At 43.4% G+C, this 13996-nt stretch overlaps 2 protein-coding genes across 6 annotated transcripts in view; one reads left to right on the forward strand and one right to left on the reverse strand.

The window, feature by feature from the left end:
- Positions 1 to 13996, reverse strand: part of LOC125900157 (uncharacterized) — a 251790-nt gene that overhangs the window by 73433 nt on the left and 164361 nt on the right. The window lies entirely within an intron of this gene.
- Positions 1 to 13996, forward strand: part of vps13c (vacuolar protein sorting 13 homolog C) — a 124632-nt gene that overhangs the window by 51502 nt on the left and 59134 nt on the right. For 3 of the 4 annotated variants that reach the window (XM_049594805.1, XM_049594799.1, XM_049594813.1), the window contains 5 exons: positions 6421 to 6725; positions 7285 to 7432; positions 7879 to 7987; positions 8124 to 8257; positions 11475 to 11631. In XM_049594805.1, the coding sequence (XP_049450762.1) occupies positions 6421 to 6725; positions 7285 to 7432; positions 7879 to 7987; positions 8124 to 8257; positions 11475 to 11631 (853 nt within the window). Of the gene's footprint in view, positions 1 to 3228; positions 3265 to 6420; positions 6726 to 7284; positions 7433 to 7878; positions 7988 to 8123; positions 8258 to 11474; positions 11632 to 13996 lie in introns of all 4 variants that reach the window. The other variant, XM_049594821.1, reaches the window with a different exon arrangement.

Genomic DNA, 13996 nt, shown 5'->3' on the forward strand with positions numbered 1-13996 from the left:
ATTGTGTAATGTAGGGTTGTGTAGTGTAGTGTAGTATAGTATAGTATTGTGTAATGTAGGGTTGTGTAGTGTAGTGTAGTATAGTATAGTATTGTGTAATGTAGGGTCGTCTAGTGTAGTATAGGGTAGTACAGTATAGTATAGTATAATATAGTATAGTATAGTATTGTGTAATGTAGGGTTGTATATGTGTATATGTAGTATAGTATAGTATTGTATTGTATAGTGTAGTGTAATGTAGCATAGTATAGTATTGCGTAATGTAGGGTTGTATAGTGTAGTGTAGCGTAGTATAGTGTAGTATAGTATTGCGTAATGTAGGGTTGTGTAGTATAGTGTAGTATAGTATAGTATTTAGAGTATAGTGTAGTATTGTGTAATGTAAGGTTGTATAGTATAGTATAATATAGTATTGTTTAATATAGGGTTGTGTAGTGTAGTATAGTATAGTATTGTGTAATGTAGGGTTGTCTAGTGTAGTATAGGGTAGTACAGTATAGTATAGTATAGTGTTGTGTAATGTAGGGTTGTATATATAGTATAGTATAGTATAGTATTGTATTGTATTGTATAGTGTAGTATAGTATAGTATTGTATTGTATTGTATAGTGTAGTGTAATGTAGCATAGTATAGTATTGCGTAATGTAGGGTTGTGTAGTGTAGTGTAGTGTAGTGTAGTGTAGCGTAGTATAGTGTAGTATAGTATAGTATTGTATTGTATTGTATTGTATAGTGTAGTGTAATGTAGCATAGTATAGTATTGCGTAATGTAGGGTTGTCTAGTGTAGTATAGGGTAGTACAGTATAGTACAGTATAGTATAGTATAGTATAGTATAGTATAGTATAGTATAGTATAGTATTGTGTAATGTAGGGTTGTGTAGTATAGTATAGTATAGTATTGCGTAATGTAGGGTTGTGTAGTGTAGTATAGGGTAGTATGGTATAGTATAGTATAGTATAGTATTGTGAAATGTAGGGTTGTGTAGTATAGTATAGTATAGTATAGTATAGTATTGTGTAATGTAGGGTTGTGTAGTGTAGTGAAATACAGTGTAGTATAGTATAGTATTGTGTAATGTCGGGTTGTGTAGTGTAGTATAGTGTAGTATCGTATAGTATAGTATTTTGTAATGTTGGGTTGTGTAGCGTAGGGTTGTGTAGTGTAGTGAAGTATAGTATAGTATAGTATTGTGTAATGTCGGGTTGTGTAGTGTAGTGAAATACAGTGTAGTATAGTATAGTATTGTGTAATGTAGGGTTGTGTAGTGTAGTGAAATACAGTGTAGTATAGTATAGTATAGTGTAATGTAGGGTTGTGTAGTGTAGTGAAATACAGTGTAGTATAGTATAGTATTGTGTAATGTCGGGTTGTGTAGTGTAGTGTAGTATAGTATAGTATTGTGTAATGTAGGGTTGTGTAGTGTAGTGAAATACAGTGTAGTATAGTATAGTATAGTGTAATGTAGGGTTGTGTAGTGTAGTGTAGTTGTATAGTGTAGTATAATATAGTATAGTATAGTATAGTATAGTATCGTGTAATGTAGGGTTGTGTAGTGTAGTATTGTGTAATGTAGGGTTGTGTAGTGTTGTATAGTGTAGTGTATCGCCCAACCCTAGGCCTCGGTTCAGTTGTTTGATCCAGACCAGTGTTCGATCAACAGCTTTCAGACCATCCCAAATGAACTGTACTAACAAACAGAACTGAGTTGGTTTTAATCCAACAGGTGAGGCGTGAAGGCAGCTTTAGACTGCTGATCAGATTTTTGAGTTAGAGATAGAGCTGGTGTGTGTTTGAACTCAGGTTATTATCATAACTGTGAAACATTCAGACTGTGAGCAGGATGAGATCTGAAGCGTCAGAGGTCGTTTAGAGTTTAAATCAGGAAATATTTGAGGCTACATTTTTAGAGTTCTGGGCCCGTAGTCACAAAGATTCTCAGAGTCCTCTCAGAGAGCTCCTAACTTAGCCTAAAAATTCCTAGCAAGGAATCTTAGCTTAAGAGTGAAGTTTCTGAGAGCAACTCTGAGCAAGGAGGGGACAGAAACTTTTATCTTAGTGAGGAGGTGTGGTTGATCCCGTTGCTAGGTATGACGCAGTCTTCTAAAAGCTGTGATTGGTTGTTACAAAAAGAAAAAAACAAATGCGCTCCTAGTAATGAATGGACAGTGAAATGAACCGATCATAGAACGTAGACTGTATTAAGAAATGTGTAATCGTGAAAATAATTTTATGTCAGGATGATGAAACTCAGCAAAATTAAATTAATTGTTACACAGCTTCAAAATGTTTGAACGTACCTCATTCACATGCCGATTATTATATTGATTTACTTAATGTTATGTTTACTCGCCATGCTGGTAATTTTACTGCTTAATCTATTTGATATTAATGGTGGACGCAGACTCAGCTGTCAGCAGTTACTGTGATTGCTGGCCTCCTTGTAAAAAGCGGTTTGATTTGGCAGAATGACCAAAACAATGAATGAAATGGAGAAAAAAAGAGCGAGAAAGCCGAACTGGACAGAAGAGCAGTGCCTGCTGTTGGCACAGCTCGTGGAGGAGAACAGCGGAGCTTTAAGAGGGAAATTCGGTCCCGGGATCACGGCACAAGGGAAGAGGCAGACTTGGGAGCGCATTGCCCGACAAATCAATGCTTCATTCCCTCTCCTTTTACGCACAAGCAATGAGTGTGAGAAGCGCTGGTACGTGCTGCAATCCAAAGCGGGCGTTACTGCGTTACTACGCTGGGTGGGAAAAGTAAGCTCATCCCTGATGAGGTCAACCACAAACATTATCCCTGCACGATCAAGCCGGTAGCGTCTTATTAAATCACTGTCGTTCAATATACGGAGAATATCTCTCCTTCCTCTCTGTCTTTCCGCCATCTTCTCTGTTTAAGACACTCTTAGGCTTCTTAAAAGTCCTCCTCCCTCCTCTGAACAGTTTTTCACCGTAGGAGCTCTCTTAAGGCCTAAGATGCTTTGTGAATAACTTTTATCTTACCAAGGGAAAATTCTAAGAAAAATCTTAGAATTCAAGGAATTCTAAGATTTTTCTTTGAATGACGTCACTAAGAGCTACTCTTAGTCTTAGGATTCTTTGTGAATACGGGCCCTGATCAGTTTTAGATTTGACCTTTGATCTGTGATGTCTGTCTCCGTCCTCTGCATGTCTCTCTACAGTGTCTCATGTTTCTCGTCTTGTTGGTGTGTTTTGTTTTTTCAGGCTTCTTTTAGCTTTCAGTATTCGTCTGCTGATGAGGTACAGCTCCCAGCATGCAGCTCTGAACTGCATCAAACCTTCTGCTTTAGCTTCACTCAGCGACTCCACTGCACATTCAGTCCACCTTAAACATCATCAATCAGTAATCAGTAACTAACCCCTCACTCTGCCCTGCGTCTGGTTTTTAAACGCTGAACAACATGTTTGAACTCAGAGGAACGGAGAAGAGGAAACCTACATGAGAACAGTTTTTTACACAAACCAGAACCAAACACGAAGATGCTTTGTGTTGATGAGACAGGATGGAGATCAGAAACGAGCTGCTGATTGATCACATGGAACCAACTGTCGATCTGTAATGCAGCCTTAGTTTGGATCCTGAGTTTGTGGTTTGTTGTGTTCCCTGACAGCAGCAGATGTGTCTGAACTAAGAACATTAATTATCTGTAATATCTTCCTCCTCCTCCTTTTCCTCCTTTTCCTCTTTCTCTGTCAGCTCACACAAAACAACATGATTCACAGATATGGCTCTTTGATACTTTCTCAGGATCCATCTGAAGTTACTAATCAGCAGCTTATTTGAGAACATTTCAGACTCTGGGACAATTCAAAGGACTTCACAGAGAAATAAAAAAAAAGCTTTGAATTTTATTTGTTTTTTATATTTATTTTGACAGTGCTGATTCAGTGCCTTTGTGTTTTTAAGATGCGTCTTTGCTGTCTGCCATTAAAATCATGTTCAGACCAAAGATTCATGATGAGTTCAAACTAACTACTGTCAACGCTCTGTTCTGTAACGTAGTAAAAAGCTGGCGATTGACAGGAAGTGACCACGATGAGACGGCGTATCATCTCTAGTCAACGACTCTCTGTGCTTCTGATCTGTAACGCTGACAGGAAGTGACCGCCATGAGACGGCGTATCATCTCTAGTCAACGATTCTCTGCGCTTCTGATCTGTAACGTGGACAGGAAGTGACCGCCATGAGACGGCGTATCATCTCTAGTCAACGACTCTCTGCGCTTCTGATCTGTAACGTCGAAAGGAAGTGACCGCCATGAGACGGCGTATCATCTCTAGTCAACGACTCTCTGTGCTTCTGCTCTGTAACGTCGACAGGAAGTGACCACCATGAGACGGCGTATCATCTCTAGTCAACAACTCTCTGCGCTTCTGATCTGTAACGTTGACAGGAAGTGACCGCCGTGAGACGGCGTATCATCTCTAATCAACGACTCTCTGTGCTTCTGATCTGTAACGTTGACAGGAAGTGACCACCATGAGACGGCGTATCATCTCTAGTCAACAACTCTCTGTGCTTCTGATCTGTAACGCTGACAGGAAGTGACCACCATGAGACGATGTATCATCTCTAGTCAACAACTCTCTGTGCTTCTGATCTGTAACGTCGACAGGAAGTGACCGCCATGAGACGATGTATCATCTCTAGTCAACGACTCTCTGTGCTTCTGATCTGTAACGTCGACAGGAAGTGACCACCATGAGACGGCGTATCATCTCTAGTCAACGACTCTCTGTGCTTCTGATCTGTAACGTTGACAGGAAGTGACCACCATGAGACGGCGTATCATCTCTAGTCAACGACTCTCTGTGCTTCTGATCTGTAACGTTGACAGGAAGTGACCACCATGAGACGGCGTATCATCTCTAGTCAACGACTCTCTGTGCTTCTGATCTGTAACGTTGACAGGAAGTGACCACCATGAGACGATGTATCATCTCTAGTCAACGACTCTCTGTGCTTCTGATCTGTAACGTCGACAGGAAGTGACCGCCATGAGACGGTGTATCATCTCTAGTCAACGACTCTCTGTGCTTCTGATCTGTAACGCTGACAGGAAGTGACCACCATGAGACGGAGTATCATCTCTAGTCAACGACTCTCTGTGCTTCTGATCTGTAACGTCGACAGGAAGTGACCACCATGAGACGGTGTATCATCTCTAGTCAACAACTCTCTGTACTTCGTTCTGATTTGCTGCTTTTCAGACTTATTTTGTGGCTGAATATAATTTGTAGCTTCTTAAAATCTGAATGAGGATAGTGATAGTGAGATACTGGCTACAGTGATGAAACAAAACCAGCATCAGATGGACTGTATTCATAATCAATACGCCACAATAATATAATAACCGGTGGAAACAGGGCTTGGCGGGGATGGAGCACCTGCCGCAGCAGACTTCACTACAAGCTGATTGGCTGTTGAAACAGGTGACATGCTTTAAAACCAGCCGCCGGCCATTTGACCAGCTGAGTGTCAGGTGACATCATCAGGCGGCCCGAGTTGAGCTCAGACCGGCCAGTTCACAACACTGACACTTTTCTCTGCTACGTTCTGAAACGGTTTCATATCGTCATGAATCTTTGGTCTGAACTGGACTTCAGGGAGCTGCAGGATAAAACAATATCGTTGTTAATCTGTTCTTCATGGCTGCAGAATTTTACTGTCACAGATGTGTGACCTTCAAACGTCCTCTGATAACGTGTTTCCTCCAGTTCTTTAAAATCTGTTTTTCTAAAAGAAAACACTTCACACATTTTAACCAAAATGTCCCCAGACTGAGACTGAGAGTCTGTCCAAGGCAGAAGGCCTCACAAACAGCTGTAAATCACCTTGTCCCTTAAACTTTAAACTCCACCCATCTGAGCCCGAGAGAACGTTGAATATAGCGCTCTGTCTGTAGGATGCTGACAGGTTGATGGTGGCAGGAAGGAACATCTTTCATGCACAGCAGTTACCAGAGCTCACTTCCTCCATCAGTGCTATGCAAGTCACTCCATCAGCGCCCCGCCCCCACCCTCCCATCACATGACCTCCTGTGCCTGTGTGACCTCACTTCCCTCCTTAAAAATGGTTCTGAAGTTTATGAACTCATTTCTGTTCCAGAAACAAAACATGTAATGATATGAACCAACACGACTGTTAACGTTCCCATGCTTCTCTTAAAATTCATGATCTTCAGTCAGCTGATGATCGAATACAGAATGAACCTGCAGTTCTTAGTCTGAGGTTCATATCAGGTGAAGGTTTGTGAAACAGAAATGATGGTGTAAACTCCCTGCAGGCAGTGAACGCCTCTCATTGGCTCCCTCTGCCTTCGCTCCTTCATGGTGTTCCTCTCTAACCCTTCATCATGTGATGCCGCTCACTCCTGATTGGTTTATGTTCCTCAGATGTTCATCGATAACTTCCAGACGGCTAAAGAAGCTCTGAGCGCCGCCACGGCTCAGGCAGCGGAGAAGGCGGCATCCAGCGTCCGAGGCTTCGCCCAGAAGAGTTTCCGTCTGTCCATGGACATCAAGCTGAAGGCTCCGCTCATCATCATCCCCCAGTCCTCCACCTCCGAGAACGCCGTGATGGTGGACCTGGGTCTGATCACGGTGGGGAACAGCTTCTCTCTGCTGCCAGTGGAAGGGTTCTCTCTCCCCGCCGTCATGGAGAAGATGGACGTCCGTCTGACTCAGCTGAAGTTGTCCAGGTATAAACACAGAACTCCAGAGTCCGAGAACACAGCGAGAACTTCTTGAGAGCATTCTCCTGTCTTCTGAGTCATAACACTACTACGTCACTAGGTGTAGCGAGCCACACTGCTCACCTGAGCAGCGCTGCTCAGGTGAGCAGTGTGGCTACTCTCATCTGTGAACACAAGCGCCAGAACAAGTGTGGAGTTAAAAATAAGTATTAGTTATAATCAAAACACCATTTTCATCGTCTTATTTTTGTTCTGTGGAAAGAAAGACTTGACTCTGAATTGGTAGACATTTGACGGCAGAGAGCACTGCTGACACAGGCGCAGGTCTGAACATATGACCAGTTTCTGAGTGAGTTCGACTGAAGATCTTTTTTAAATCTTCATCAGGCAGAAATTCACCCAGTTCTCTACAGAGAGGAGATGACGGAAGAACAGAACGTTAAAACAGAGATGCAGTGAAGAATGAATTTCTGTGTGTTCTGATTGGATGTCTTTAAACGCACCAACAGGAAGTCACTGCTGATGAAACAGAAGCTGATTAAATGTTGAACGAATGTGATTTTAGAACCACACTGAAGCAAGACGCCTCTCAGCCCGACATCGAGATCCTCCAGCCGATCAACTTGGAGCTGCTGGTCACCAGGAACTTGGCTGCTTCCTGGTTCACCAAGATCCCTGGAGTCCAGGTCCAGGGAGTCCTGCGGTCCCTCAATGTATGTATCTCTTGTTGATTGTTGTTGAACTGTGATGTTCTTCAGAACGAGACATTACCCAGCAAGCAATAGTCGTGATTTAAACGTATTGGCTATATTTAGCTCCGATTTAGTCTAGCTACATGTAACCCAAATCTAGCCGATTTAATTTTGAAATTGATTAAATGTCATTTTCGCTGTTGCAGATGGCGTGCGGTATGATATTCAATCACGTATGGAGAGTCAACAGTAATTAAAATATGTTTATCTCCATTTTTTGGACATGGTTTCTACATAGCCGTATAATTGATGACGTCTACACTTTGGCTATGGTTAGATGTCTACCAAATTTTCACTGACAGCCCAAATTCAGCTGTGATTTAGCCGTCAGGTCTTCATGTAGACGGCTATTAGACAATTTTTAAAACAAAAAATGCTTGCTGGGTAAAGTGATCTGTGTTCCTTAGATGAGTTTGGGAAAGGAAGACCTCGGTGTGCTGATGAAGATCCTGGTGGAGAACATCGGGGAGGGGAGTAAAGAACACAGCATGGACGTCAGACGACAGGTGGTCCAAGGTAACCTGACCCAGTGCACGATGAGAAATCTGTTTCATCCTGTCCCTTTGAGTTCTGCTGTCAGAAACAGCTTCATGTAACGCTCAGATCTGCAGACGGAGGAACAAGTTCTCTCATCAGCAGTTGTCCTCCACAGAAAAGGCAGAGTTAGCTGAGCAGCAGGTGGAGGTGGTGACATCACAGATGGGATCTTACAGTGTGTTGGCTGCTACCAACGGGGCTCAGACTGAGAACACCATCAACGTTCTCCTGAACTTTGAAATCAAAGAGGTAAAACATCTACAAATGCTAAGATAAGATAAGAGACACCTTTATTGATGTATTGTGTTACAGCAGTCAAAGGGAAAGAGTCAGATTAAAGATTTAAAACTTTAAAAAACTTAAAAAACTAGGCATACAACAAAAATACAACAGCAATAAATGATAATAATAATAATAATAATAATAATAATAATAATAATAATAATAATGAGCAGTGGATAAAAAGTGAGCATATTTAGTGCAAAGTGAAAATTGTATGTGGAAATAAAAAACAACATGGAGGACAACAATGCTAATAGTGGTGTTTATAAAGTGTCCATAGTGTCCCTACAGTGTCCATGGTGCATTCTACTGTGAGCAGTGCTGGTTATGTAGCCTGACAGCAGCAGGCAGGAAGGACCTGCGATAGCGTTCCTTCACACACTTTGGGTGAATCAGTCTATCGCTATCTCCAGAGCTTTTATCTCCTCCTGCAGAGGATGGGAGTCATTAGTCCTCAGAGATGACAGCTTGGCTGTCGTCCTCCTTTCTCCCACCACCTGCACAGAGTCCAGAGAGCATCCCAGGACAGAGCTGGCCTTCTTGATCAGCTTGTCCAGTCTCTTCCTATCTGCAGCCGAGACACTGCTGCCCCAGCAGACCACTCCGTAAAAGATGGCTGGTGCCACCACAGTGTCAAAGAAGGTCTTCAGGAGCGCCCCCTGCACTCCAAAAGACCTGAGCCGCCTCAGCAGGTAGAGTCTGCTTTGGCCTTTCCTGTACAGTGCTGTTATGTGATCAGTCCAGTCCAGTTTATTGTTAAGATGAACACCCAGGTACTTACAAGGTGTCACCATCTCAATGTCCTTTCCCTGGATGTTCACCGGTGTTGGGAGGAGGAGGAGTCTGTGCCTGCGGAAATCCACCATCAGCTCTTTGGTTTTACCCGCGTTGATCTGAAGGTGGTTCCTCAGGCACCAGTCCACAAAGTCCTGGTTCAGTTCTCTGTACTCCCTGTCGTCCCCATCTGTGATGAGGCCGACTATGGCAGAGTCGTCAGAGAACTTCTGCAGATGACAGGTGGGGGTGTCGTATGAAAAGTCTGCAGTGTAGAGGGTGAAGAGGAATGGTGCCAGCACTGTCCCCTGCAGGACAACCAGCCTCAGGCTCAGGTTGAAGATGGTTTCAACTATCCCGCACAGTTGGTCTGCGCAGGACTTCAGGAGCCTGGAGCTGATGCCGTCTGGACCTGCAGCCTTCCTCGTCTTTATCCTCCTCAGCTGATCTCTCACCTGACAGGTAGTGAAGGACAAGCTGGAGCAGGGGGGCTGTGTGCTGGGGGGTGGGGGTGATGAGGTGGGGGGGAGGGGTGGTGAGATGTCCGGGGGAGCGGGGGTGGGGAAGGTGTTGAAGCAGTGTGCCAGGAGTGTAGGTGGGGGGGAAGGTGAAGGTGAGGATGAGGGGGGTTGCAGCTGTGATGTCTGGGCCAGGGGAGGGGCAGACTGATCAAATCTATTGAAGAACAGATTCAGATCATTCACCCACTGCTGGTCGCCTCTGGCCTGGGAGTCTGGTTGTTTGTGTCCTGAGATGGTTTTCAGACCTCTCCAGACTCCGCTGACGTCGCTCTGCTGTAGCTGTTCCTCCATCTTCTTTCTAAATCCTTCCTTTCCCCGCCTAATGTTTTTCCGTAGCTCCTTCTGCACGGCCTTCTGCTCCTCCTTGTTTCCAGAGTTAAAAGCTCTCCGCTTCTCCTTCAGGAGAGCTTTTAACTCTGGAGTAAACCAGGGTTTGGTGTTGGAGAAGCAGCCTACAGTCCTGGTGGGTACGGTGCTTTCCACACAGAAGTTAACATAGTCCTTAATGCATGATGTCAGTCTGTCAGTGTCCTCTCCATGGGAATCACTGAGTACCTCCCACATAGTGGTCTTGAAGCAGTCTTTCAGGGCCTCCTCGGCCTCCTCAGGCCACATCTTCACAGTGCGGGTGGTTGCTGGTTCTCTCTGCACCAGAGGTCTGTAGACAGGCAGAAGATGAACCAGGTTGTGATCAGCTCTTCCCGGGAGGGGGAGGGGGGATGAGTGGTATGCCTCTTTGATGTCGGTATAAAATAAATCCAGTGTTTTATTGTCTCTGGTGTGGCAGGAAACATACTGGGTGAAGGTGGGCAGGGTGGTGGATGGACAGGCATGGTTGAAGTCCCCAGAGATCAGAAGGAGGGCCTGAGGGTGCTGTGTCTGCAGCCTACTTGTAACAGAGTGGAGAACGTCACAAGCAGACTCAGCCTTTGCAGACGGGGGGACATACACTGCTACCATAATGACATGAGAAAACTCCCTGGGTAGATAATATGGTCTCATGCCAACAGCCAGCAGCTCAATGTCCCTGCAGCAATGCTGTTCCTTGTTAGTGATGTGCCCAGAGTTACACCATCTATCATTCACAAACACAGCCAGCCCCCCTCCTTTCCTCTTACCGCTGTCCGCTGTCCTGTCACGTCTGATGAGCTGGAATCCGTCCGGCACCAGAGTCAGCGCCGACAGCTCGTCCATCTTGTTGGGGAGCGATCTTATGTTCCCCATAACGACGGACGGGAGGACAGGTTTGTAACGTCTCCTCTGGTATTGGTGCTGCACTCTGGCGTGACAACCCTGTCACCTTCTCCGCAGCTCGCGGGGAATATCGTGCCTCTCCTCGGGCTGCACCCCCGTGGGTCATAGCACTAACAGCTGTTCCCGGGTGTAAAAAATGGAGCCACGGCTGTACGCCTGATCCCCGCACACGATCGTGTCCATAGAAAAATAGGAGAGACAGCTGTGAAGAAAGTGGTCTTCGTCTCCATACCAAAACAAAAGTGCTAACTAGCTAAACTGATAAAAACTCAAAGTAAAAAAGTTAAAAAGAAAAAAAAAAAGATCTCTCTGACAAAAGCTCAGCGGTGAGCAGGAGCTGTAACAGGCGGCCGCACTGGGGGCGCCATCTTGTCAAAAAAGCTGTGAGAACTATTGTGACTATTCTGCATCACAAAATACGATCAGGTCTGTGTTCTGGGTTGTCAGCCAAGGCTCCGCCCACAAAACCATAGAACCAAAGTACTGCTGTTCCTCCTCCAGCACCTTAAATCTGGGGAACATCAGAACCTCTAAAACTAAAAGATGGAACTCAGGATACTGTAGCTGCAGGTCCGATCAGAAACCACCATGGTTCTGCTGATTGATCAGAGTCTGTTTCCTGTTTTCTCCTGCAGGTGCTGCTGACCCTTAAGAAACCCAGAGAACAAGTGGAGGAACCGTTCCTGGTCTTTCATGTGGCTCAGCTGGGCATCAACACCAAAGTCAGGAAGTATGACATGTGTGCCACAACCTTCATCAACAAGATCACCATGAGGTGCCTCGAGTTCAAAGGTCAGGAGCTCTGACAAAGCTTTGTTCTCATAGCATGGTGTTCTCTGCAGTGTTCTGTGTAGTGTTCTCTGTATTGTACTGCAGTGTTCTCTGTAGTGTTCTCTGTAGTGTACTGTAGTATTCTGTAGTGTTCTCTGTATTGTACTGCAGTGTTCTCTGTAGTGTTCTCTGCAGTGTTCTGTGTAGTGTACTAAAGTGTTCTGTGTAGTGTACTAAAGTGTTCTCTGTAGTGTACTGTAGTGTTCTCTGTAGTGTTCTGTGAAGTGTTCTGAGTAGTGTAGTGTAGTGTTCTCTGTAATGTAGTGTAGTGTTCTTTGTAGTGTAGTGTTCTCTGTAATGTAGTGTAGTGTTCTGTGTAATGTAGTGTAGTGTAGTGTTGTGTTCTCTGTAATGTAATGTAGTGTAGTGTAGTGTTCTCTGTAATGTAGTGTAGTGTTCTTTGTAATGTAGTGTAGTGTAGTGTAGTGTTCTCTGTAATGTAGTGTAGTGTTCTTTGTAGTGTAGTGTTCTTTGTAATGTAGTGTAGTGTAGTGTTCTCTGTAATGTAGTGTAGTGTTCTTTGTAGTGTACTGTTCTCTGTAATGTAGTGTAGTGTAGTGTAGTGTTCTCTGTAATGTAGTGTAGTGTTCTTTGTAATGTAGTGTTCTCTGTAATGTAGTGTAGTGTAGTGTACTGTTCTCTGTAATGTAGTGTAGTGTAGTGTAGTGTTCTCTGTAATGTAGTGTAGTGTTCTTTGTAGTGTACTGTTCTCTGTAATGTAGTGTAGTGTTCTTTGTAGTGTAGTGTAGTGTACTGTTCTCTGTAATGTAGTGTAGTGTAGTGTTCTCTGTAATGTAGTGTAGTGTTCTTTGTAGTGTAGTGTAATGTAATGTAGTGTAGTGTAGTGTTCTCTGTAATGTAGTGTAGTGTTCTTTGTAATGTAGTGTAGTGTAGTGTTCTTTGTAGTGTACTGTTCTCTGTAATGTAGTGTAGTGTAGTGTAGTGTTCTCTGTAATGTAGTGTAGTGTTCTTTGTAGTGTAGTGTAGTGTAGTGTTGTGTTCTCTGTAATGTAATGTAGTGTAGTGTAGTGTTCTCTGTAATGTAGTGTAGTGTAGTGTTGTGTTCTCTGTAATGTAATGTAGTGTAGTGTAGTGTTCTCTGTAATGTAGTGTAGTGTTCTTTGTAATGTAGTGTAGTGTACTGTTCTCTGTAATGTAGTGTAGTGTAGTGTTCTCTGTAATGTAGTGTAGTGTTCTTTGTAGTGTACTGTTCTCTGTAATGTAGTGTAGTGTTCTTTGTAATGTAGTGTAGTGTTCTCTGTAGTGTAGTGTAGTGTTCTTTGTAGTGTACTGTTCTCTGTAATGTAGTGTAGTGTAGTGTAGTGTTCTCTGTAATGTAGTGTAGTGTAGTGTAGTGTAGTGTTCTCTGTAGTGTAGTGTAGTGTTCTTTGTAGTGTAGTGGTCTCTGTAATGTAGTGTAGTGTAGTGTTCTCTGTAATGTAGTGTAGTGTTCTTTGTAGTGTAATGTTCTTTGTAATGTAGTGTAGTGTTCTCTGTAGTGTAGTGTAGTGTTCTTTGTAGTGTACTGTTCTCTGTAATGTAGTGTAGTGTAGTGTAGTGTTCTCTGTAATGTAGTGTAGTGTAGTGTAGTGTAGTGTTGTGTTCTCTGTAGTGTAGTGTAGTGTTCTTTGTAGTGTAGTGGTCTCTGTAATGTAGTGTAGTGTAGTGTTCTCTGTAATGTAGTGTAGTGTTCTTTGTAGTGTAGTGGTCTCTGTAGTGTAGTGTAGTGTAGTGTTGTGTTCTCTGTAATGTAGTGTAGTGTTCTTTGTAGTGTAGTGTAGTGTAGTGTTGTGTTCTCTGTAATGTAGTGTAGTGTAGTGTTGTGTTCTCTGTAATGTAATGTAGTGTTCTTTGTAGTGTAGTGGTCTCTGTAGTGTAATGTAGTGTAGTGTAGTGTTCTTTGTAGTGTAGTGGTCTCTGTAATGTAGTGTAGTGTAGTGTAGTGTAGTGTAGTGTTCTCTGTAATGTAGTGTAGTGTTCTTTGTAGTGTAGTGGTCTCTGTAATGTAGTGTAGTGTAGTGTTCTCTGTAATGTAGTGTAGTGTAGTGTTCTTTGTAATGTAGTGTAGTGTTCTTTGTAGTGTAGTGGTCTCTGTAATGTAGTGTAGTGTAGTGTAGTGTAGTGTTCTCTGTAATGTAGTGTAGTGTTCTTTGTAGTGTAGTGGTCTCTGTAATGTAGTGTAGTGTAGTGTTCTCTGTAATGTAGTGTAGTGTTCTTTGTAATGTAGTGTAGTGTAGTGTAGTGTTGTGTTCTCTGTAATGTAGTGTAGTGTTCTCTGTAGTGTAGTGTAGTGTTGTGTTCTCTGTAGTGTAGTGTAGTGTAGTGT

Source organism: Epinephelus fuscoguttatus, linkage group LG2, assembly GCF_011397635.1.
Source record: "Epinephelus fuscoguttatus linkage group LG2, E.fuscoguttatus.final_Chr_v1".
In the NCBI taxonomy this organism is placed as follows: Eukaryota; Metazoa; Chordata; class Actinopteri; order Perciformes; family Serranidae; genus Epinephelus; species Epinephelus fuscoguttatus.